Source organism: Equus quagga, chromosome 20 (assembly GCF_021613505.1).
Source record: "Equus quagga isolate Etosha38 chromosome 20, UCLA_HA_Equagga_1.0, whole genome shotgun sequence".
In the NCBI taxonomy this organism is placed as follows: Eukaryota; Metazoa; Chordata; class Mammalia; order Perissodactyla; family Equidae; genus Equus; species Equus quagga.
In genome coordinates, this window is record NC_060286.1 from 12,595,984 (window position 1) to 12,620,941 (window position 24,958).

General features: G+C 38.8%; 1 protein-coding gene across 1 annotated transcript; it reads left to right on the forward strand.

Moving 5' to 3' along the window:
- Positions 1-869: 869 nt before the first annotated feature.
- Positions 870-18,878, forward strand: GARIN2 (golgi associated RAB2 interactor family member 2). Its single transcript, XM_046647736.1, has 5 exons — positions 870-1,028; positions 5,403-5,602; positions 6,316-6,841; positions 9,309-9,556; positions 18,827-18,878. The coding sequence occupies exons 1-5, from the start codon at positions 870-872 to the stop codon at positions 18,876-18,878; spliced, it is 1,185 nt and encodes a 394-aa protein (XP_046503692.1).
- The last annotated feature ends 6,080 nt before the right edge of the window (positions 18,879-24,958 follow it).

A 24,958-nucleotide genomic window follows, 5' to 3' on the forward strand; every position in this document is an offset into this window, starting at 1 on the left:
AGGCCATGGTGGTCTCTGCATCCCATGGCCCTGGCTGGGACACCAATGAGACATGTTCACTACTTACCCTTTAGCTTGTACTGGGGGAAAAAAAGTATCTGAGAAAGGACTTAGGTGGAAATATGTACAGTCAGCTACTGCTTGCCAGCTAAGGACCTTCCTTTAAATGGCATGGAGTTTGTGAAGAAGGAAGGGTGATCTTTTGAACATTTAAACAAAATTACACTCTGGGGCCTTGTTCCCTTCTTGGAATCCTGTGATTTCGGTGAAACCAATGACGTAGAGTCACTGTTGTCTGTTGAAGCAGTTGATTAGACAGATATCCACTATTTACCTCCCAACCAAGAGCTAAGCCTTGGTCATGGGTGAATGGTCAGGAAGAAATGTTATCAGTTTAGTATAGTTTTGATACCCTGCTTATAAAATAAGACTTGAGAACCCTGCAAAATGGAAAGGGTAGTGGTACCATTAATTGGGAAGCCAGAAAAGAATGGTTTGGGGGACTTGGGTCCTACGTTTTGAGACCTCCTAGAGAGGCCTTTCCTAACCACCCTAATTAATTAGTGTTGCCAGCCCCATACCCTAGGCACTTTTTCCTACATGGATCTTCTCTGGTGGCTTTGCAGCTGTTATCATCCAACATTTTTTTTACTTGCTTCCTCTGTTTCCCATAGAGTGAAAGCTTTATGAGGGCAGGGATCTTATCAGTCCTGTTCAACTCTATCTCCAGTGCCTGCCATATCATAGATGTTGATAAAATGGGTTGAATTAGTGAATAAGTGAGGTAACAATTATTATATTAAAATTCCTCTGTATCTGTTCACTGTATTTCCATTTCCTCAATTTGCTGATGTTTTTGTGTAAGCACAATGAAGAAAAGCAACAGGAAGTCTACCACGAGGATCAATGAGCAAGATGCCATCTACGTCCCACGCTCCCAAGATCCAGGAGGGCTTCAGAACATGTTGGACGAAGGAGAGTATGCCCCTTTTGTATCTCCTCCCATATTAGAGAGCAATTTTATCCAGGTAAATAATATTTAAGCACTGACTTATGTTCCAATAACTTCAGTAATTAATTTTCCCAAAGACAACTGAAAAGACTGGGAGGAGAATTGTTGTAATGTGGCAAGGGAAGGTATGATACAATTAAAGACAATAGTTCGTAGCTTTAAACAACTTAAAATAATTATAACCTTAAAGGAAAATTATCTCAAGTTTTCTCAACAAATTCTTACCTAGGAATTCTGTCCTAACTCCAATGTAATTGTCATTCCATCATAATCTTCCCAAAATTACATGAAGAGATTATAGCCATTTTTAGAATATCTTGCCACAGGAAAGCATTCAGATAATTCCTTTCTTAGACTTAGAAGACATTTTAAAGACTGACATGTATGACAAAATGAGGGATTAAAATGAATTTTGGCTTTTAGTCCTGAAGGTAAAACATAAACGTCAAATTGTGTCAGGGAGAAAAGTTTCCTTCTCATAAAAATGTGCCCACATTATGAATGAAACTACATTTCAGTGCATTTGGGAGCAGCAGTTCTAACTTTCCTCTAAACATTCAACATTAAAATATTCAGACAAAGAAATAGGGAAATGAGTTCAATGGTGTGAGCCACACCCCTAAACTTCATGGAAATGCCACAACCAAGTCTAACAGGAAACAAACCCATTCAAGAAGCTCCTCGGCTGATTCCACGGAGGGGCAGCAGGGAAGACATCAGGCACTTCTTCCGTCTCCCATAAACATGTGCTCTACCCTGAGACCCAGGTACGAGGGACACCTCATCACCTCCAGAACACCATAGGTGGGAGGCGATGCCTGGAAGAACGCTAATGTTTAAGTGATGCCTCAGAACACATGGAATCAGTCAGTCATCCTTTGATGTACTTTACCTGACATATGCTTCTTTTCTACTAATAGTCTTATTTGACTTTTCATACTCTTCTTGCACCCTTTTCAAATAACCTTTTGCATGCTCTAATGAGCACTCGGGGAGGTAATTAGCATTCTATAGCCCAGACATGGCCTGATGTGATAATTGGATAAGTTATTCTCATCAACATGCACAACCTCTCATGGTTGGGATGTCTTTGCCAGCAAGTTACCAAGGTTCCTGACTCAACAAGTTTAAATGAAAAAGAACAACAGTTATCTCAGAGAGAGTGAAAGAGCCACAGGGCATCAGCTCACTCGTGGGGAGTCATCGAGGACCCAGGTTCTCTCTTTTTGCTCTATCACCCTCAAGTTAGCTCCTCTCAGGACATCACGTGCAAACAGGACAATGAGAGCTTCCAGCAACAGAAGAGATGCGTCTCATCCTTGCAGCTCTTTGTGAGGCTGAGAAATCCTGTGCCAGAGCCACCGGGAGACCCCCGCTAGTGTCTCATCGGCAGGCCTGGGTCACATGTCCCTGCTGAAAGCAATCACTGGCAAGGGGACGGGATCACCATGACTGGCTTGGGTTAATCAGGATTTAAGCCCTGAGCTGGGGCACCATTCCTCAGGGATGGATACAGAATCCTGTTAATCAGGAAGAAAAGTGGCATGGCTTTGGGTAGGTAATCAATACTATGGGCTCTAACCTCTTTCTTAGTATATTTGTGTTTTTGTTTTGTTTTGTTTTTTATTGAGGTCACATTGGTTTATAACATTACGTAAATTTCAGGTGTACATTATTATACTTTAGTTTCTATATAGACTGCATCATGTTCACCACCAAAACTCTAGTTTCCATCTGTGGCTGTACACATGTGCCCCTTCCCCTTTTGCCCCCCTTACCCACCTCCCCTCCCCTCTGGTAACTACAATCTGCTCTCTGTATCTATGTGCTTATTTGTTTATCTTCCACATATGAGTGAAATCATATGGTATTTGTCTTTCTCTGTCTGCCTTACTTTACCTAGCATAATACACTCATGGTCCATCCATGTTGTCTCAAATGGGACGATCTCATCTTTTTTATGGCTAAATAGTATTCCACTATATATATATATATATATATATATATATATATATATATATATATGCCACATTTCCTTTATCCATTCATCTGTTGAGGGGTACGTAGGTTGCTTCCAAGTCTTGGCTATTATGAATAATGCTGCAATGAACACAGGGGTGCATATATCTTTTCCAATTCATGTTTGCAGGTTCTTTGGATAAATATCCAGAAGTGGAATAGCTGGATCACTTGGTAGTTCTATTCTTAATTTTTTGAGAAATCTCCATACTGTTTTTCCACAGTGGCTGCACCAGTTTGCATTCCCACCCGCTGTGAATGAGAGTTCCCTTTTCTCCACGTCTTCTCCAACACTTGTTATTTCTCATCTTTTTAATAAAAGCCATTCTGATGGGCATGAGGTGATATCTCATTGTAATTTTGATTTGCATTTCCCTAATAATTAGTGATGTTGAACATCTTTTCATGTGCCTGTTGGCCATCTGTATCTCTTTGGAAAAATGTTCATATCCTCTGCCCATGTTTTGATTGAGTTGTTCATTTTTTTGTTATTCAGTTGTATGAGTTCTTTATATATTTTGGAAATTGACCTCTTGTCAGATATATGATTTGCAAATATTTTCTCCCAGTTGGTGAATTGTCTTTTCGTTTTGTTCATGGTTTCCTTTGCCGTACAGAAGCTTTTTAGTCTAATGGAGTCACATTTGTTCATTTTTTCTTCTGTTTCCCTTGCTTGAGGAGACATGATATTCAAAAAGATACTGCTAAGACCGATGTCAAAGAGCGTACCACCCACGTTTTCTTCTAGAAGTTTTATGGTTTCAGGTCTTACATTCAAGTCTTTAATCCATTTTGAGTTAATTTTTTTTTGGGGGGGGGGGAGATTAGCCCTGAGCTAACTACTGCCAATCCTCCTCTTTTTTCTGAGGAAGACTGACCCTGAGCTAACATCTGTTCCCATCTTCTTCTACTTTATATGGGGGACGCCTACCACAGCATGGCATGCCAAGCGGTGCCATGTCCACACCTGGGATCCCAACCAGCAAACCTCGGGCTGCCGAAGTGGTACATGCACACTTAACCACTGTGACACCAGGCCGGCCACCATTTTGAGTTAACTTTTGTGTATGGTGTAAGATAATGGTCTAGTTTCATTCTTTTGCATGTGGCTGTCCAGTTTTCCCAACACCATTTACTGAAGTGACTTTCCTTTCTTTCTCTATTATATGTTCTTGGCTCCTTTGTCAAAAATTGGTTGTCCGTAGATGTGTGGTTTTATTTCTGGGCTTTCAGTCCTGTTCCATTGGTCTGTATGTCTGTTTTTGTACTGGTACCATGCTGTTTTGATTACTATAGCTTTGTAGTATATTTTGAAATCAGGGATTGTGATACCTCCAGCTTTGTTCTTTTTTCTCAGGATTTCTTCGGAAGTATACTTGTTTTTAAGTGATTAATTTTTTTAAACCAGTTAATCTACAGCTGAGAAACCAGGCGTTGCCCCTCTCTGGCTTCCTTCACATCCCTGTCTACCCACTTTCCAGTCTCCTCAACTTCCAACTGGCAGAGATTTTACTGGCCAAGATTCTTGGACTTGGGGGGTTTGCATATGCTGTGCCTCTGTCTGTAAAGATCTCTTGTCCACCCAGCCAGTTTCTCCCTCACATTGTTCAGGTCTCAGCTAGAGGTCTCTTCTTCAGGGGAGAGTTCTCTGACCCTTTGTCCAGGGTGTGCTGGAGCCAGCCAATGGGCAAGTATTCAGGAAGTTTGCAAGTCAGTTGTTAAACACAGCTACTATTAAAAATTAAATAGTATAAACTTACAAACAAATTATATTCAAAACAAAGGCAACAAATACTCCAAACTCATGATTCCTATTATTTTACTACATTTTACTATTATCTATGTTCTTAAGGTTATGGATTCAAGAGTATGGCAAAGGCCAATGAAGACTTCTGTAAGAATCAATTGGGCATGTGAAATTTAAAATAGAGAGTATTGTATATCATTATTTGTAAATTATGTGCTCCTCATCTTTTATATCAGTAAAATTTATAATACACTTACGTGTATGTATCTTCCAAGAGACAGTCGTTCCGCATTTACCAGCATACCGCTGCCTGCAGCCCTCTCTGGGTCAAGTCTCCTGTTATGTTCTTCACAGCACAGCACCCTGAACTTGTACTTGGTAACACTTCTTAAAATAATCATCAATGACATGCTTGTTTGATGTTCACCTTCCCTGGGAGACCCCCAGGGGTCAGGGACTGTGTCTGCCTGTTCGCTGAGATATCTCCAAGAATTCATAAGAACAAGCAACTGCATAAATGGGTCATGGTTCATTTCTCCTTTATTTCCTACACTACTCAGGCAAGCAAGGCTCTCAGGGCCATGCACTGTATCAGAAAACTCCTCTTCCTGTTCTCTGCTCTAGGTCAACAGGAGAGGTGAATCCATTTACCTTCACAACCAAGCCAACTGGGTGACTGTAGCCATCTGCTCTTCCAGTCCCAGCCATGGGACCCCCAACGTGATGCTGCTGGCACATCCGACACCCGCAGCCCGGAAAGATACAGAACCCCTGTTTCAAAGTCTCCTGACATCTCCTTCTCCAGAGAAACTGGTGCTCACCAGGTGAGTTACAAAGGGAAGGGGTTAAGGATCTCTAAGAAGCTATGCTTTACCCCAAGGAGCTGAAAATAGAAGCACCGATGACAGTGGCTCCAAGTAAGCATCTCATTTGTACTGCTTGCTGCAAATGACAAAGAGTCGTGTCCTTAAAGTCTGGGAAAATAGTTTATGACAACCTGGCAGTCAAACAGGCAGTTAATTTTTAAAAAATTAAACCTAAGGAATTGAAGACTCATAATAAACTGCCTCTCTAGAACATGGCCCTCTCCCCTCAGCATCCCAGCTTCCATCAGCATTAGCTCTGGTCTTACCTCAAGCCACTCGCTTGCTGTATGACCTAGAGTGAATCACTCAACTTCTTTAAGTCTCTGCTTTGCATGACTAACTAAATGGGACAACTTCTCATGGTAAATAGTTGATATTCTGATTTTTTAGTTCATGAGAATCTTAGGAGTATGATTTGGGTGAGATGGCCCTCAGGAGCCTGATTACACGTACTAAAAATCAGTCTGGGGTCTCACAAGCAAAGGACCAGACCGGGAACACGGTAGCCACAAGAAGGTACCGCCCCAGCCCTGGCCTGCACCTACCAGGCGGGTCAGGGAGACAAGCCTGTTTTCTGGAGTCTCACTCTTGAGACTGCTGCACCACATGAAAGGAAACGCCATTGACAGTCTCCAATCAGGCCTCCAGATGACATTTGTGTCTTTTTCCAGGTTTCTCCCTCTGCAGTTTGTGACTGTTTCTGTGCACGATGCTGAGAACATGCGCCTCAAAGTAAAGTTGGTGAGTGGCCGAGCCTACTACCTACAGCTCTGTGCCCCTGCGCACGAACAGGACACCTTATTTTGTCAATGGGTGGAACTCATCTCCCTTTTGAATCAGGAGAAAGCCAAAGCTTCCAAAATGTCAGAATTCTCAAGCCTCTCGGAAATCACCAATAGCACAGAGATCACAAGCTCCCTGGACATCATGGATATTGCTGCCTTCACAGCTGTACAGCCCCAACACATGTACACATATATAGACACCGTACATGCCATAGAAAGCATTGATTTCTCAGAATTCACAGACAACACCGATGTCACCGACATCACGGATATTCCAGAAAATGAGGTCACAGAGGTTCCGGATGTAAAAATTGTCACAGAAGTCAGAGACCTCTGTGATGTCACAAACCACGCAGAGGTCACAGAGGTGGTTGAAGGTGATGACATACTAAGGGCCAAGCAGGAGGAGGAGGTATGTGACATGGAAGACTCTCACTCTCTGGTAACTAAGAACAAGAGTGGTAATCAAGATCACGCTTCTTGGTTAGCTACCTGACGTTGATTACCAAAATGCTATGGAATTTACTCTGAGTAACCTAATTTTAATAATGTTAAAGGTTCAGGGATCCCCAAGCCCTGGTGTAAAGGAGTTGTCAGATGTCTCCTGAAATAGGCAGTGTAAAGTAAGGGCTATTTTGAGGTTTAAATGAAATAAAAGTATGCAGTACATTGAAGGATGGGTGAAATTTAAATAGGTAAAAGTAAGGACGGAAATAGGAGAATAAAATGCCAAGAAAAAAAGGTGAGTGGCTTTAGAAAAGGCCGGAAAATGGAAAAACACAGAGCCCTATCTAAAAAGGGTTAGTGCAGTTTGGCTGGAGTATAATATACATGGAGAATATTAGGATATATAGGATAGAAAGTTGCTTGGAAACCTTGAATGCCAAATTAAGAAGTGTGGACTTCACTCTCTGGGCAAACCTTAGCCACCAAAGGCTTCCGTCTGAGAGAATGAAGGAGCCATGTTTTTAAAAGATGAATCTGATCACAGGATGGGTTGTAGGTAAAGAGACAAGTTTGAAAACTACTGCTGAAAACCTCCGTGGTCCCACACTAGAAAAATGGCAAAGGACAAGGATAGGCATTTCACAGAAGAAGAAACCACTAACGAATATAGTGGAAAAGTTAAACCTTACTAATAATCAAAGAAATGCAAACCTAGGGAAACATTTAACCTATAAAACTGTTAATTAAAAGAATAAAAGCGGTCAATATTAGTAAAGGTGCGGTCAACTTGAAATTCATATAGATTCACGGTAGGGGTGAGAATGGGGGCAAACTTTCCTGAAATCATTATGAATCAAGAACCTAAAAATGTTTACACCCTTTGACTCAGTGATTCCACTTCTAGGAATTTTTCTTAAGGAATTAATCAGACATAGAAATGAAGGTATAGCTATACAGATGTTGATCATATCACATCTATACCATGTTTATAAAAATATGGAAGTAACCTAAACATTCACGACAGGGGATGGATAAACGAATTAAAATCCTTGAAGGGCAGGTACTATACTTATCTTGTTCTGGAGCAACCATAGTAACTGGCAAGATCATAGCCACTCAGTAAATATTTGTTAAATGAATGACTGCTCTGTAGACATTAAAATTGTTGAATTTTTCTTTACTTGGAGAAATGTTCATGTTAAATTTTAAAATTGTTGAAGAATTTTTCTTTACTTGGTGAAATGTTCATGACATAAAGTTGACTAAAAAATGAATATGATCCCTATTATATAAAAATATATTTACATGAACATAGACAATAGAAAGGGAAAAAGTCATATTCATAACGGCAGTTTATTTCTAGATTGTGGGATAACAGACAATTCATGTCTTTTTCTTTACATTTTTCTGAATTTTCTGTTACCTACAATAAAAATAAATTTTAATTAGCAAAAATTTAAGTAGTTTTACATGACTTTTAATTAGATGAGGAAAACGCTTTTAATAAGTCATTAGGTGAAAAATGTAGGATACAGAACTGCAATATGATCACAAAGTAAACACATACAAAATAAATAAATGGACAAAAAGAACAGAATGAAATGTGCCATAAGAGTAGTTATTTCTGGCCAGTGGCATCAAGCAAGCAATAATGTTCTTCCTTTCACTTTATATCTTACAGGATTTTCTACATATTCTACAATAACTATGTATACTTGTCAGAAAAAATGTTTTATCTTTAAGGAAGAAGATTATTGCATGATTTTCAAGGGAATGCAATAGAGGTGACGGACTAGGCAGTGGCAATGAAAGGAAGAGAAGCAGATGCGAGGGATGTTGTGGAGACAGGGTCTCTAGGACCGGCTGGCCAGTTCTCTGAAGCCTGAGAGAGATTCTGAGGAAGGCAGTGAGCAACTAGGAGAAGTGGTGCCTTAACAGAAACCAGGAAATTAGGAGAACGGGAAAGATTTTAGGGTAATAAGTTTTAGACACAGGTTCTGAGCCTTTTGAAAAACAAACTCTTTGTATTCCTATGAACCTCCAACTCCTGTCACCTATTAGACGCTCTTAAATCAAGAGCAACCTCAGACTGCGCAGAAGGTGGCAAAGCGTTTCCAGAAAACTTTCAGGGAGAGGAATGCTGTAATTAAGTACTAATTTTCTTGTGTGAGGTGACACTGGTGTACACGATCACATGAGCTTCTGAATGTGCTGTGTCAGGTGCCCTCACTGGCAGCTCAACGCCCACGTGGCCTCTTCCCAATGGCCATGCAACAGGAAGCCTCACGCCCTCATTCCCGCGCCTGCGTGCTGGAGGGCGCTCAGTGTACATGAATGAAACAACCACTGTTTTAGATCCTGCTCCACAAAGAATCTGTCTCTGTATGCTCCTGTTCTGTTACCTGATTTGCTGCCACTTATTATTTTCAAAGGAAAAACTGGAAAACATTCTGAAGCCTGAGTGTCCACAAGATTCAAAAACAAAGAATGAGTTAAAAGAATCTTCAAACTCTGTCACCATCTCAAACATAACACTGAATTTTGAAGGTGAAAAATGTTTTCATACTACTGTGACTCCAGAGGAAAATGAGACAAATACATCTAAAGAGATGAGCGATAAAACCTCTGAAATAAGGACAACTGATTTTAACAACGTGGCTCTCAAGGCTGCAGATTCCAGGTACGTGAGGCAGGGAAATGCCAGGGAGGCTAAGGCGTGCAGTAATGTAAGTAAATGTTCGCTTTACAGTCCCTGCAACCCGGGCGTTTGCTGAAGACTCTCAGACACAGATACAGCGTAACTGAAGGACGACAGAGTCAACTCTATCCACACTTGGATCAACCTTGGCGAATTTTTATTTTCACACCATGCATTTGGCATTCTTGGCAATCTGCCTGGTGTCAGCTATGTGTGCAGAAGCAAATAGAATAGAAACAGTGACTACATTTTGGAGTTAGGAGTGTTGATCTCTAGAGTGATTATCAAGGGTACTACTCCTTTTATCCTTATACTTCTCTATGTTTTCTTCTCTATAGAGCCCTGATTCTTCTCTATGTTTCCAACTAATAACCTAAGAATCCAAATCCAAAATTTTCATAATTTTAATAGCTTGTTTGCAAGCTGAATGTGAGAAAGCATTGTAGTGTTATAAAGACAGAAGTTAATCCAATCATTCTGGAGTAACTTCTAAAAAGAAACCAGAGAAAAATTTAGAGATCTAAATGCTTCTGTTAGCAAGGATGAAAATGAGGAATGTAATGAATTACGTCTAAATTCTTTTTAAATATAAAAAAGGGACAGGAAAAATAAACCAAAAAAGAGAAATAAACTAGAAAAATGTTAAATAATTTGAAGGGCTTAAAAAGAGTTTGGCTGATTCTTCAAAAAGAATGACAAAACAGGCAAATCACTGGACAACTATTTTTTTTAAAAGGATAAAATTGGAAACCTAAAAAGTGTTACATCAACTAATAGGAAGAATAGTAAAATATTATTGAGAAAGATGATATACGAGTTTTCTTTAATAACTGGGAAACTCTAAATTAAATAAATGACTTTAACAAAAATGCAAAGAAGCAAAACAGGCTCCATCAGAAACTGAAAACAGAACAATTTATCCAAGAGTTCCATAAAGAAAAGGACATAGTTACGACTTTTACTGGACAGTTTTTCAGCTACTCTAAGAATTATCTCTGTTTCATGTAATGTTTTCTTTTAAATACGGAAAAACGTTTTGTTTTCCTAATCTTACGAAGCAAATAATTTGTCTGGATTGTAAAGCCTGACAAAAACAATGCAAGAAAGAAAATTCTAGATTAATCTTACTTGTGACAATAATTGCTAAATTCCTAGAATCATGGCAGGCAAAATATAGAGAGCTTAATATAAAATTAAAGAAACTGTCAAGGTAAGTCATTATTTAAATATAGAAGAACAGAAAAGTCATGATACTTTACACACATTTGATAGATTTTTATATTCTTAATAAAGACCCACAAAATAGAGAAGAGTTTTTCTTCAACACAGTAAAGAATATTTTTCCAAACCAGAGCCAACATTAGTTATTTTTTTGGTTAAGATTGGCACCTGAGCTAACATCTGTTGCCAGTTTTCTTTCTTTCTTTCTTTCTTCCTTCCTTCCTTCCTTCCTTCCTTCCTTCCTTCCTTCCTTCCTTCCTTTCTTTCTTTCTTCTTCCTTTCAAGATTAGTCCTGAACTAACTACCGCCAATCCTCCTCTTTTTGCTGAGGAAGCCTGGCCCTGAGCTAACATCCATGCCCATCTTCCTCTACTTTATCCATGGCACGCCTACCATGGCATGGCTTTGGCCAAGTGGTGCCATGTTCGCACCTGGGATCTAAACCGGCGAACCTTGTGCCACCGAGAAGCGGAACGTGCACACTTAACCGCTGCGCCACCGGCTGGCTTTTTCTTTCTTCTTCTCTCCAAACCCCGCCCAGTACATAGCTGTACATGCTAGTTGTGAGTGCCTCTGGTTGTGCTATGTGGGATGCCACCTCAGCATGGCCTGATGAGCAGTGCCACGTCCTTGCCCAGGATCCAAACCAGTGAAACCCTGGGCCACCGAAGCAGAGCACGTGAACTTAACCACTTGGCCACGGGGCCAGCCCCAGAGCCAACATTATTTTTAATGAAGAAATTCTAGAAGAGTTCTACTTAAAACTTGGAACAAATTAAGGATGTTCCCATTAACATTTCTATATAATATAATTTAAGTGGGTCTAGCAATTGCAAGAGGACAAAGAAGTACAAAAAATAAATATAAGAGATTTTTAAAATCACTCTTTGCAAATGGAAACTAATATTTTGAAAATCATCAAAAATATTAGTTTATAAACAATTTTAGGAAGGTTACAGATTACAAGATAAATTCACAAAAAAATAATTTTGTCTCATGATTTTATTAACAAACCAAAAATGCATTGAAAAAAGAGAACATATTTTCAAAAGCAACAATAAAAATCAAATATTTAGTAAGAGTGATAAGAGCTCTACATACACGGAATTACAAAACTAATGGCAGAAGTAAAAGGCAACATGAATAAGGAAACATAAGGTCTCTCTCTGGGCTGATAGATTTAAGATAGGAAAGATGACGAGCCTTCCTAAATTGATTTTTAGATGTAATACAATACCAATTATCTCAATATGGTATCTCACAGAAATCATAAAATTATGTGGAAAAGATAGGGGTAAGAATCTCAAGGAAACTACTGAGGATGGAAAATGGCTCAAGGGGACTTGATCCTATAAAATCTTAAGCCATATTATAATTAAATGGCCATCCCAAACACCAATGCAAAGTTTAGAATATAGAAATAAAGCTATAAAAATAGATTGATACGGGTTCAGCAAAAGTCTGGAAAATGTTGGTCAAAGATTCATGCTGTAACACAAAACATTTTCAGATGAGGAAAGAGTAAAATACTTGAAAGCTAACCAAAATCAACCAGAAGCAAATGGAGTGGAGCATTGCCTCAGTTGCAGAGGAAAGATCTTTTCTTGTTGCTGAAGCAACAGAGGAAATTCTCAATGTCAAAGTTTCATTCATTCATTCAGTCGTATTTACTGAGCACCTTCTGTGTGCTAGGCACTGAGGACACAGCCCTGAAAACAATTAAGTCCTTATCTTGTGGAGTGTTTCATTCTAGTGGAGGATATAGAAAATGAGCAAATACAATCTTTATGCCAGCTGGCATGTGCTGTGATAAAAAACAATAAAGTAACAGAACAGAGAGTGATTTAAGGAGGGAGGATGGATATTTTTTTAAGTGGTCAGGCACGGCTTCTCCGAGGAAGGGACATTTGAACCAAGATTTGAAGCAAGTGTGGAGCTCTAACGGAAGAGCGTTCCAAGCTGATTGATTGCATAGCAGTTATAAATATCTGCCAAATAAATCATTTTAAGTAACTAAATAAATACATATGTCTATGAATACATAACAACACAATGGGAAAATAATAATAAATAGGTAATCTATAAAGCTTTTACATCCTGTATATAGAGGTAGCTGATAGGAATTTATAAAGGATCCAATTAAAAAATAATTCAAGGTTATGAATAGAAAATTTACTCCAGAAAACAAATAAATACTTAAAAATAGATCAGTCTCACTAATAATTAAAGAAATACAAGCTAAGCCATTACCACTTGGCTTTTCATTAGCTGTTTCTAACACTGAGGGTGTCACTGTAAAGGGGGGGAGGGGAGCTTTCTGCAGAGCGATTCGGCAGTTCACACCACAAATGGTTACTACCCCTTGATTTACAGGAATGCACATCAAAGAAATAATTCAAAAGGGAAAAAAATAACTTATTTGAACATAGTATTTTGTAATTAAAACCTGTAAGTAATCCAAACAACCACTGGTAGGAGAATGGCTAACTAGGAATCGTACACTAATTTAGTGAAACAGCAGATCCCCATTAGGAAAAGCAATCGGAGAATTTTAATGAAAAGTGCTAATAAGGAATTATAAACTAGAAAAGTAAAATTTCAAAAAATATGTATACAGTGGTATTATATTTCTACTACAGGACGGGAAGAAACCACAGAGTTTGGGCATAGTTGGTGACTAAAGGAATGGATATTTGTTATAATTGATAGATGTTTCTATTACATTTTTATTGTACAGTTGATTACAGATATAATTTAAAAATCAAACTGATGCTAGGATGCATTAATTGGATGCATTAATTGTCAGACACAACAGCTAGAGAAAGAGATTTGCAGCCAGACAACCCTGGGTCAAAATCCTGGCTCTTCTACTCTTACTAGCTGTGTGATCTTAGACAAGTTACTCAATTTGTTTAGGTCTCAGTTTCCTCATTTGTAAAATGGAAATAATACCTACCATGCAGAGTTGTAGGGATTAAATAAGCTGATATTAAAAAGTTCACAATGCCAGGTACATGGTTATCTCTCTAAAAAAAGAATAGACAGGTAAAAATAGGGAGAGGGGGGAAGGAGGGAGGAAGGAAAGGTTTGGATTCTAGACCAGACTGAACACAAATCTAATGTAGATTTGACTCGTGTTGAATACAGTAAAAAGATGATTCTATACCACACAGGACTTCTGAAGTCATCTTTTCAGTAGACTACCCAGTAAACTGAACCTAGAGAGGAACTGGGGAAAAAGTAAAACTTACTAAATATTTTTAATGCAATAAATAAATTGAGGATGTTTAAATTGAAGAAGAAAATGCTAATAGTTGACAATTACCATCTTCAGTGTATGAGGAATTCCATAGAAGGCTAAATTTAAAAAGTAGATTTGAAATAAAAACTATTTTAGCTAAACACGAAGAACTTTATTTTATAGTAAAGTAACACAGCAATCAACCAATAAATAAAAAGCCCAATAAAATAAATGCATATCATTGATTAGATATTAATAAACAGTAGGACTAGTTTCTGAAGGTAGTGGAGTCTTTGTCCCTGGGAGCCTCTCAAAAACAAACATTAAGCCATTTGTCTTGGAGACCTTAGACATTCTCCTGCCAGAGGTCAAGACCCGTGCATGTTTCTTATCTTTTAATCTACTGCTAATGTAATGACAGAAGGCATGGTGAAGTCAAAAATGAGTGTGCTCTGGGGGCTTCCTTAAAGGAGTGTGGTGGAGAAAATGTAAACACACCTGGTATGCTATAAGGTTCTGAGAAATAGAGCAATAAAATATGCAAAGGGCTTGGGACGTATTACATGCTCAGTAAATGACGATTATTGTCACTAATCATTCATTTCCAATAGTGTAGATAAGAAGAAAGTTGGCTCAGGCTGGCCCGGTGGCATAGTGGTTAAGTTCATGTGCTCTGCTTTGGCAGCCCAGGGTTTGCTGATTCGAATCCTGGGTGCAGACCTACACACCGCTCACCAAGCCATGCTGTGGTGCATCCCACATGCAAAATGGAGGAAGATTGGCACAGACGTTAGCTCAGGACCAATCTTCCTCACAAAAGAAAAAAAAAGGGAAAGACGGAAAGTTGGCTTTCTGTCCAAAACAAAAACAAAAACAACCTTACTCAAAAATAGCTTAGTAAGCTGAGGATTAAGTATTCAAAATTGGCTTTCTTTTTAACATTTCCTCATTAAGTAGGGATTAAGGTAACCAAAGGAATATGGACGATCCTTAGGATATCCACAAGCCTTGAAATCAGAATAACGTTTGCTTCAGCCCCTGGGCTGCTGCATTCCTTGAAATTCTAGAGCCAACTGCCAGCACATTCAAGGTGCTGGTGGATCTTGATTACGATTATGATTACAATACTTTTGGTTATCTGCTCAAGCAAAGCATCGTTAGATAGCTTAGTTTCTATACTAGTCGCTCTCACCGTGTGGCTGGTCAGCAGTATCACCTGGGAACTGGTTAGAGACGTCAATTCTCAGGCCCACCCCATCCTACTGCATCATAAGCTCTGCATTCCATATTGAGTAGACCTCCCGGCGGTTCTAACGCTTGCTCAAGTTTGAGAGCTGTTCTCTTAGGAGAAGCCAACCCTAGGTACAAAGTAGGGTTTAACAAGTATTCCTCTCTTGTGAGGGTTTCTCCTGAGGCTCTATAGCCAAAATAAGGATTCCCCTCTATAGCCACAGGAAAAACTGTCGGCTCAAAATCAAGGGAAACTTCTTCAGGATTTATTCCTATATGACAAGAGCTCTGAAATTTGGATTCAAAAAAGAAAAAATATATAAAAGTTTGGTTCATGTTCAAGAAATTTCCTTCTTCAAGTTGAGGGTGAAGTAGTTGAAATAGAGAAATTACCCCCAGAACACTGACCTATTATTTCTTGATGGTAACCACTGAGTTCTTTCAGTGGAACTACATGACCAGGAGGGCTACTGGTAAACCTGATGTGTTAGAGGAGAAAGAAGGACAAAGATAAAGAAAAAAACCAGGAGAGAGGGAGAGTAAGGAGGGGAAATAGAAAGAGCAACCATCAGTCAGATGTAGTGAGAGATGGGAGAAAGGAAGACAAGACGCAGAGGAACAGAAGCAGGTGCCACTCAGTAGAAAACGTACCTTTTGCTACTATGCACGAGCCTGGCTTTCATAGAACAGTGTAAGTTTTCTAAAAAATAAACAAGATAAAAATAAGTCCATCCAATTTAGCAATCTATCCTAAACAATAATTGATCAGGTCTGATCACTCTGACGTCTCCCTTCTGCTTTATTTCATTCACATGTCTCACATTCTATGTCCTGCCCTTGTCTAAGGCTTCAGAAACACACCACAATTCAAACTCTCACAAGGTTATCTGTTTAAATCATTTCAACTTCTTCTTTCTTTGCCCTTTTGCACATAATAGGTATCCTGAAGCATTAGATTAGCTTTTTTTGCCTTGGAAAAACAAAATAATAGACTTTACTTTTTAAAAAGTATTGTTTTAGACTTACAGAATTATTGATCAAATGGTACATAGAGCTCCACACACCCACCCCACTGCCACCTCCCCACTCTCCCACCACCCCAGTGTCCCCTATTATTAACATCTTGCATTAGTGTGGTACATTTGTAACAATTAATGGACAATATTGATACATTATTAAGTATAGTCCCTAGTTTAAAGTTCACTCTTTGTGTTGGACAATTCTGTGGGTTTTGACCCATGCATGGTGACATGTATCCACCATCAAATACAGAATAGTCTCACTTCCCTAAAAATCATCTGAGTCAGATTAGCTCTTATTGGCTTTTCAAAATATGAAAATTATAAGGATAACTTAAATTTTTAGGATGAAAAATGCTCTGCAGGTGCAATGTTTTGTTAGTTTCTCTAATATGATCACTATTAGAAATGATGAGAAAATGAATCCCTATATAAATAGCAAAAACGATAGAATTTTATAGATAAAAAGAATCTTGAAGGTTAGTGAATCCCAAATTTGTCAAGGCCCTGCCCTCAAGTCTTTCAGCTTATATCATTTATATGCTGATTCTACTGAGGAGGAAGAAATAAATAGATAAACAAAGAAAAACAAAGCAAAAACCAAATTTTGGTTCTAAGTAATCCTCTGAAGCCCAATTCAATTAAGTATACATTCTTTTTTATTTCCTGTTTGCATGGGGAACATAATTATCATCCAGAGCCCAATTTAAGAATGTTCATTATGAATGAAAGATGTCCTATCTAAGAACAGAATGGAATTCACTGATGCTTTATTCTTGGGACATTTGTAGGATTGTCAAGATACTGTGAGAGTGATAAATAAATTCTACATTTTTTTTTCTCCAAGACCGCGGATTTCAGTGACACTTGATAACCCTGTACTTTGGAACAATGAAAAAAAAAAATGAAACAATGACCTTGTTGAATATTTTGTCCTCAGATTCATTAGTCTTTAAAATGTAAATTGAACAATTTAAATCTGGACGAGTGAGACTATGGAGACTTCCATATGTCACTTTAAGTCCTTTGGAAATGAAGGATTTACCTTATAAAGCATTTATATTCCTGGGGCTGGCCCAGTGGCGCAGCGGTTAAGTTCACATGTCCTGCTTCTAGGCGGCCCGGGGTTCGCTCGTTTGGAATCCGGATGCAGACATGGCACCACTTGGCAAAAGCCATCCTGTGGTAGGCGTCCCACGTATAAAGTAGAGGAAGATGGGCACAGATGTTAGCTCAGGGCCAGTCTTCCTCAGCAAAAAGAGGAGGATTGGCAGTAGTTAGCTCAGGGCTAATCTTCCTCAAAAAAAAAAAAAAAAGCATTTATATTCCTCACACCTTGACAATAGCGCTACTGTGATTCTTCCCTTTGTTTTAAAGAGGATAATGGCAGGCTTTACTTTAATTTATATCTATTTTTTAGAGTACTTTTACTTGGTATTTCTCAGTCTCTTGATAACTTTATCATTAAGCTCAATCTTCATTTAAATCACCAGACTTATTTGGTGAAGCTCCATGAGCATTTATCTGCAAACATCTCAGAAAATTACTAATTTAACCTTTACTTTGGAAAGATCCATTGTAGAACTTGAATTGTATGTATTTGCCAGACTCCTTAAAATGGGTCATAATTCTGTTTTTGTGTATTTGTCTGGGAAGATATTATGTAAGGGTAATTATTCTTCCCAAATGCTTGCTTTACCTCAAACACAGCAATACTTTCAATACCAAAATTGTTATTGAAAATGTGGCCAAGAAACAGATTTGGTGAAAATTAAGTGACTCAAGTTTATGTTTTAGCTTGTCAATGAGGTTAAGAAAATAAGTATTTTAATTTTTGTTATTAATTTTAAAAATCAGGATTGCCAAAAACAAACTTCTTTAGCCAAAGACATTTCTGAAAGTGAAGTAGTCTGGAAAATCTGACAGTCAGTCTCCTATTTTATCCACTAAGCCATAAGAAATGTAATAACTTGGGCAAATACCGGGGTGTGTTATTCACCTGCAAGATTCCCATGTACTGTCTCCCCATCAGGGCCGTAGAGATTGGGGTGAAGAAGCTAGCAGATGTGGGCAACTCACCAGCCCAGGCACCCATCCATTCCAGAATGTACCTCAGGTCTCTCTGAGAGCCTATTTCCCAACACAATTGCCTCTATTTACGTGAAAGCCCTGAGTATCAGCAGTCAGCTTCTCTCAGTCCCAACCCCAGAAGCGTTTCCAGGGCTGGAGAGACTGCGGGACAGGGATGCCTGCAGCCTCAGTGAGTGAGAGGTGACAGGTACAATAAAAATAGATTACATGTTATTACATACAATTCACTTTTATGGCTTTTACAGGTTGGGTAGCTTGTGTGTTACAGAAATTTAGGTAATTTTACTCTAATATGTACTATAATCAATAACACCCTGGGCTTGCTAAACACGTTTCATTACTGCCTACAAAGCATTTAGAGAATGGCCAATTATCTCATACTTAGTAATTCTTTCCTAATGTTTGTGGTTACCCTGGCAAACTTTTGAAATGTGCTGTTTATTTTTACAGGAGCACGAGAACTCATTCAGGTATGGAACAAATGCCCTGCATTTCTTTGTGATCCCTGCTATCCAGCAGTCACCTCTGGGTCCTGGAATAGAGTAGTTAAGAGCTAAGGAATCCAGCTAGATGTTTTCATGCATTCCCTTTCCTGCCTTTCTCCATTCTAAATCCTTCACTGGAGAAACTCTTCCTCACAGCCTTCCTCATGCTGTCTTTCAAGAGGTAGACATCACTTTTTTCTGTGCTGGTAGAGTTCGCTTCCTAGTTCTCTGAATCGGACTCCTTGGGGATCAGCCACTCCCAGGCTAAGGAGAACCCCAACAACAATGGGGCCGCTTATCCTTGAAGATTTGGAAGGGAAGTGGTCCACAGCTAAATTTCTTGGTAAATCTAAATCCACCTAGCCCCTCTTTTCTTATTACTTACATCATTGGCCTCTGCTTTGCTGTCAGGTAATGCCATTTAATGCTTCTTTCAACAGTTTTTTCTTTACGTAGTACCGTGTCTCAGGATCTTTAACTTGTAACGCCCTTTTGATGTGGAGGCTGTCGTAGAGGCACCGGTGGAGAGCTCTCCCCTTGCTGACTCCTGACCCATTTCTAAGTCACCATCTACCCTAGGGGGTGGAATAAACTCAGCTCCAGTCATGCACAGAAAAGAACATCATGGAAGGGACATAGAGGATATTTCACTGGACTTAAGTGGAGAGAAAAAAAAATACATCCATTTTAAAAACCAAGAACACTTGAAGGCATTTTTAGTCACATTTGCAAGAGTCCGACAAAAAAAAGCAAATGGTTAGAGGAGAGGTGTTTATACAAATGGTATCTATCTTTGAGGCTTACTACTGGGCTTTAGTGTCCAAAAGACCAGATGAACTTCACTGTACTGTAGCTTTACCTATATTCCAATCTAAAGTATTGAACATGGAAACGTGTAGGGAAATGCTATCATAGTTTATAAGAAAAATGCAAAATCTCCTTTGCAGTAGATAGAATTTCCATCTATCAATTTTCATCTATCATCCATTAATCTACCCCAAATTTTATTTCAAAAAGAAATCAAAGTAAATTTCCAGAAGTTCCAGGGATGTCCAACTTGCAAATATTTCCCTCTTATTTTCTAAAGGCAAGGATATATCTAGCAGCAGCCTTATCACTAACACATAATTAGTGCCTTAGCATATAATCAGTACATTCTACATATATTCTGAAGCACTTGTTATTCAAGCCATGGAAATTTAAAATTAGTGTAGGATATCAATGCTTTTATTTTCATCCTATACATGACTGATTCTTTCACCTGTCTTCTGGCACAAACTCAATTTTGTTCAACTGAACAAGCATTCAATTCCTATCTATTATATGAGGCATTCTGGCAGGCTCTGGGAGAGATTAAAAACAAATAAATAGCAGAACATTACCTGGCCTGAAAATGTATGCACAATTAACATAAATCGGAATGTTACAGGTGCTTTAAAAGTGGAGAACCTAGTTTTAGCTCAAGAGAGAAAATCGTGAAAGATTCTATGAAGGAGGCAGCCTTTGAGTGAGGAAAAGAGAAACAAGAATAGCCCGGATATAGGGAATGGTGTGAACAAAGTCAAAGGGATAGAACCATTCTGGGTATGTTCAATTTAGGAGTAGTGAGAGAAGCACCTGGAGAGCAAGGCAGCAGCCAGATTACAGAGGTCTCAGGCCGTGCTAAGGAGACGGGATAGTACTTCTTGGTAGGTAAGGAGGAGCCACTGAAACATGGGTAAATGATGACATAGTGTTACATTTTCGGACGATGGCTCTGACTGCAATCTCTAAGAGAAGCTGGAGGAGGCTAGAGGTAGGAAGCCATTGAAACAGTCCAGGTGAAGAGCCGTCTTCCAGTCTAACGAGTCTACAGTCTAACCAGGCAAGACACCGCCAGATGGAAGCAAGGACACAAATATACAGTCAACAAGATTTATTGACTAACTACCTGTAGGGACAAGAGAATAAAAATTGAGGATGACAGAGTTTGGGAGACAACATGACTAGGAGGTAGTGGGTCCATGAAACAAGCTAGGAAACGGAATCGGAGGAAATTTGGAAGGAAAAGATGAAGAATTCAGCTATTCAACACTGAACTCAGAATCAAAAGTCCTAGGTTTGAGTTCTAACTGCACTTCCTCTGTTCCATGAACGTGTCTTTTAATCTCTCTGGGCCTCAGTTTCCTCAACTATCAAATGGGCGTGCATATGGGTGGGGAATGAGGAGGGCACGATGAGCTGTCCCAAGGCCCTTCCTGCTGTCATGAATTTATAAGCTGATATGTTTGTGGTCCTTGTGGCCCATCTTTTAAAATTTGGCAGGCAGTTTAAGATGGGGCTCTGGAAATGAGGAGCTAAGAAAAGATACAGAAAATATGGAGAAAAAATCCACTCTGAGCTTGTTAAATCACGAGGATGGTACAATGTATAAATTTAGCACGCGATTCTCACAAAGTATTAATTATTTTCTCTATTTTCTTTCATGTACTTTCTTATTCTTTCTACTTTTCTCTCTTCTATCTTCCCATTTTTCCTTACTTAGGATTGTATAGTTTTTCCATTTTCCCTCTGATTAGCATTTCTTTCCCCCTTTTCACACTCCTCTGAATCACATCTTTTTCTCCTTTCATAATCTCTTACTCACACTTAACACTCTTTACCCCAAGAAAAGCAAAGATTAGTAGAATCTTAATCCCTGGTCCCATTGAATTTAGACTGAATCTAGACTAAAAACGAGTCTGTCATTCCAATTTTTATTCTAGGCAGAAGCCAGAATATCAATTGCTCCCCACCGTAGTAAAACAAATCCCTGGTACCACGAACCTCATCAGAGTCACATTCACCCAACTCCTGGGCAGTCTAGAGGGGGACTATGGTCTCTAATTCATCTCTCGAACCTCTCAGCAGTTTGAAAGAATTATGCTTGTTCTCCTTTCTGAGTAAGGTTTTGGGTAAAGCGGCTCTTCAAATGTCCTGTTTTTAGGAAAAGGCTACGAGGCAGGGTAGCTTGTCTCTCTGGATCTGAGTCCATCTCTCTCCTTTCTTGACTTTCAATTTCTCATCTTTCTACGCTTTATTCTTCTTCACTTTGCTGATTTCTCTACAGTGAGCCCAAACCATAGGCCTATGTATAATCCTATGGTGTTTTTCCAAAATGGAAAGAAATGAGACGATGGATAGAGATTTGAGAAAAGAAGAAAAGGGAAAATCACTTATGAAATCTGGGCATGTCCTCCCCACCCTACCCAGCTTTCTTGTCTACTTTCCTCTTAACTATTGCTAATGAAATTCCTTGGAATCCTAAGCAGTCAGGTTCATTCTTTGTTTATGAAACCCAGGCTAAAAAGAGAGAGGGTGGAAGGACCTTAAAAGGCAAACTGTTTGTGAAATTTTACAATCGGATCCATTGGAAAAAATAAAGACATTTGTGATGAAGTGGATAGAACATCATTTGCATTTAAGACACAAATTAAGTTCTCTCTCCTTCTGTGCCTTTTTTTCTCTCCTGCTTTTGGCTGTTGTCTTTCTTCTTCACTTTCCCTCTGCCTAATGATCTCTCTTCCACTTTTCCCCACTATTTTTCTTTTTGCCCTCTGGCTCTCTCCCTTCATGTCAAATCCTCCTTTAATTTCTTCAATCTTGCACATCATCTGTCTCCCCCTTTCTCAGGGGAATGAATGTGAGGAAAAGCAGAAAAAGAAAAGGTCAATGGAAAAAACATGAAATTATAAGGTAATTTTTATAATTATGTCTCTATAGATATGAAAAACAGACATGACACTTTCACAAAATGTCAATAAATTGAATATTTTAACATTGCATCTTATTACTTCTATTGTAGTAACAGTACAGGTGGAATGAATGGAACATTGAGGGTTTTGTTGTGGTTTCTGCTCTAGAATCCATCAAGGGATAAAATGCAACATCAGCACAGGGAGCAGCCAGTGCTTCAGATGAGGCACTGGAAGGGAATTACTGCTGCTCCTTTTACAAGTGATTCCTTTCATTCTCGTTCCTGCTCTTCCTCTTTGCTCCCTCATCATGCTCTTTCACAGCCTGCTTTGTTAGATTAGCCAACACAGCCCAGGCCTCTTTCTTTCATAGCAAAATTATACAAATATTTATAGAGTGCCCATAGGGCTGCCATGTGCAATTGTGCAGATGGTACACTGCACAGAGCTGGGGGCCTTATTCCCATTGTAGTCTGTATGCAGTGCACAACCTGCACAGCTATATGTGGTGGCCACATATATTCTAAACTTCGTTGAGACACTAGTTTTGCACAAATTACTTACGAGTGAAACTTCTCTCAGCTACTTCTCCCAACATAGCTGTCAGTGTGTATATGTGTGTGTGCATGTGCGTTTAGGGGCTGAGTTCGCAGACATGAAGGGAAGGTTGGTGAACCAGGGGTTGGACTCAGAAGGAACCACATGTCCATCTCATGAGAGTTCTGATGTTGGAATTGAGGTGCCCATACTTCTTTTCAACCTTCGGTCACTCTGCCACCAAAGTCAGCTTAGCACTTGAGCATTTAGTTTATTAAGAACTCTCCTTCCAGAGGCGCACCATGGGCCAGAGGTAATGCACCAGAGGAAAACAACGTGGCCACAAAATAACAAATGTCTACACACAATAATCCCCTGGCCTCCACAGATACTCCTTAGTCTATGCCTCTTCTTTTGTCACTTCTTTTCCCTCTTAAGTATGCTCTTAATATTGTTTTATGCTGGTGGACAGTAAAGAGGTGGCACTCAGGGTGACTTGTGCTGGTTCTTACATCCATGCAGGTAAAGTCCCAACCTTGGACATCTCTCAATATGTAAGAGAATTCAGAGAGAGAAATCCCTTTAAAGATAAACTAATATTTTACAATAACTTTATTGTTTGATTGATATATTCTATAATAGTGAAATTTCAAATATTGGGGTCTCATTAAGAGAGATCTGGGGCCAGCCCCGTGGCCGAGTGGTTGAGTTCTCACGCTCCACTTAGGCAGCTCAGGGTTTCACAGGTTCGGATCCTGGGCGAGAACGTGGCACCATTCATCAAGCCATGCTGAGGCGGCGAACCATATGCCACAACTAAAAGGACCCACAACTAGAATATACAACCATGTACTGGGGGTCTGTGGGGAGAAGAGGAAGAAAAAAAAAGGAAGATTGGCAACAAAAGTTAGCTCAAGTGCCAATCTTTAAGAAAAAAAAAGAGAGATCTGCAAATCCAAAGAAGGGCAAAAATGATGATATACATAACATATTTAAATCTTGACTTCTGAAATTTAAAAATGGGCTCCCAAATATTTAAATTGTGAATTGCTTATATATGGGAAAAGGTAGATAGTTTTTTTAAATGATGAAAATGTTTTGTTACTAATAAAGACTTCATATTATTACAACTGAAATAAAGTGAAAGTTAGTTGGCCCCCATTTACAATGAGCATATGGTACATGTATGTAAATCTCACATACATGTGACCTATTTTAGGACTCAGTTTAACATAGATCAAGAACTTGCAAATAACTCAATGACATATCCGTAAGTCTTAAAGAATAAAAGCTCACAATCTTAATCTTGATATCTTGATTTATTAGATTCTTACATGGGTAGAAATAGCTTTTAAAAACAAAAATTTTAATAAATTAAGGGGTTCCTTTAATATTGCTTCAACCCCTAGATTTAAAAAGTGAGATCTTCTCTGTCTAAAGTATTTTTATTGTTATATTAAGAAGAAAAGCTGTATTATAAACGTAATTTTACTTATTTCCATCACTTATGTTACTTATATACAGTTTTTAAAAGTTTTATACTTGAGTAATAACTTTAAAAATATTCTGTACTTTAGACTTTTAAATTAATTGAACTGATTTTTCCATCTTTCTTTTTTTGGTCAGATAAATACAAACTACTCAACTGAAAAACAAGCACAGCTCAAGAAACCACCACCAACACAAGGGAAAAATAAAGCAGTGTCTTCTGTGTGGCAGAAATAAAGGCTACTACTAATCATTAAGCATTTAAATCCATGTCAATCTAGTTTCTTAAATCTTAATTACTGTAATTGTGGATGTCTATTTTAAAGGAAGGTAGAAAACTATACAAAATAATAAGGTTT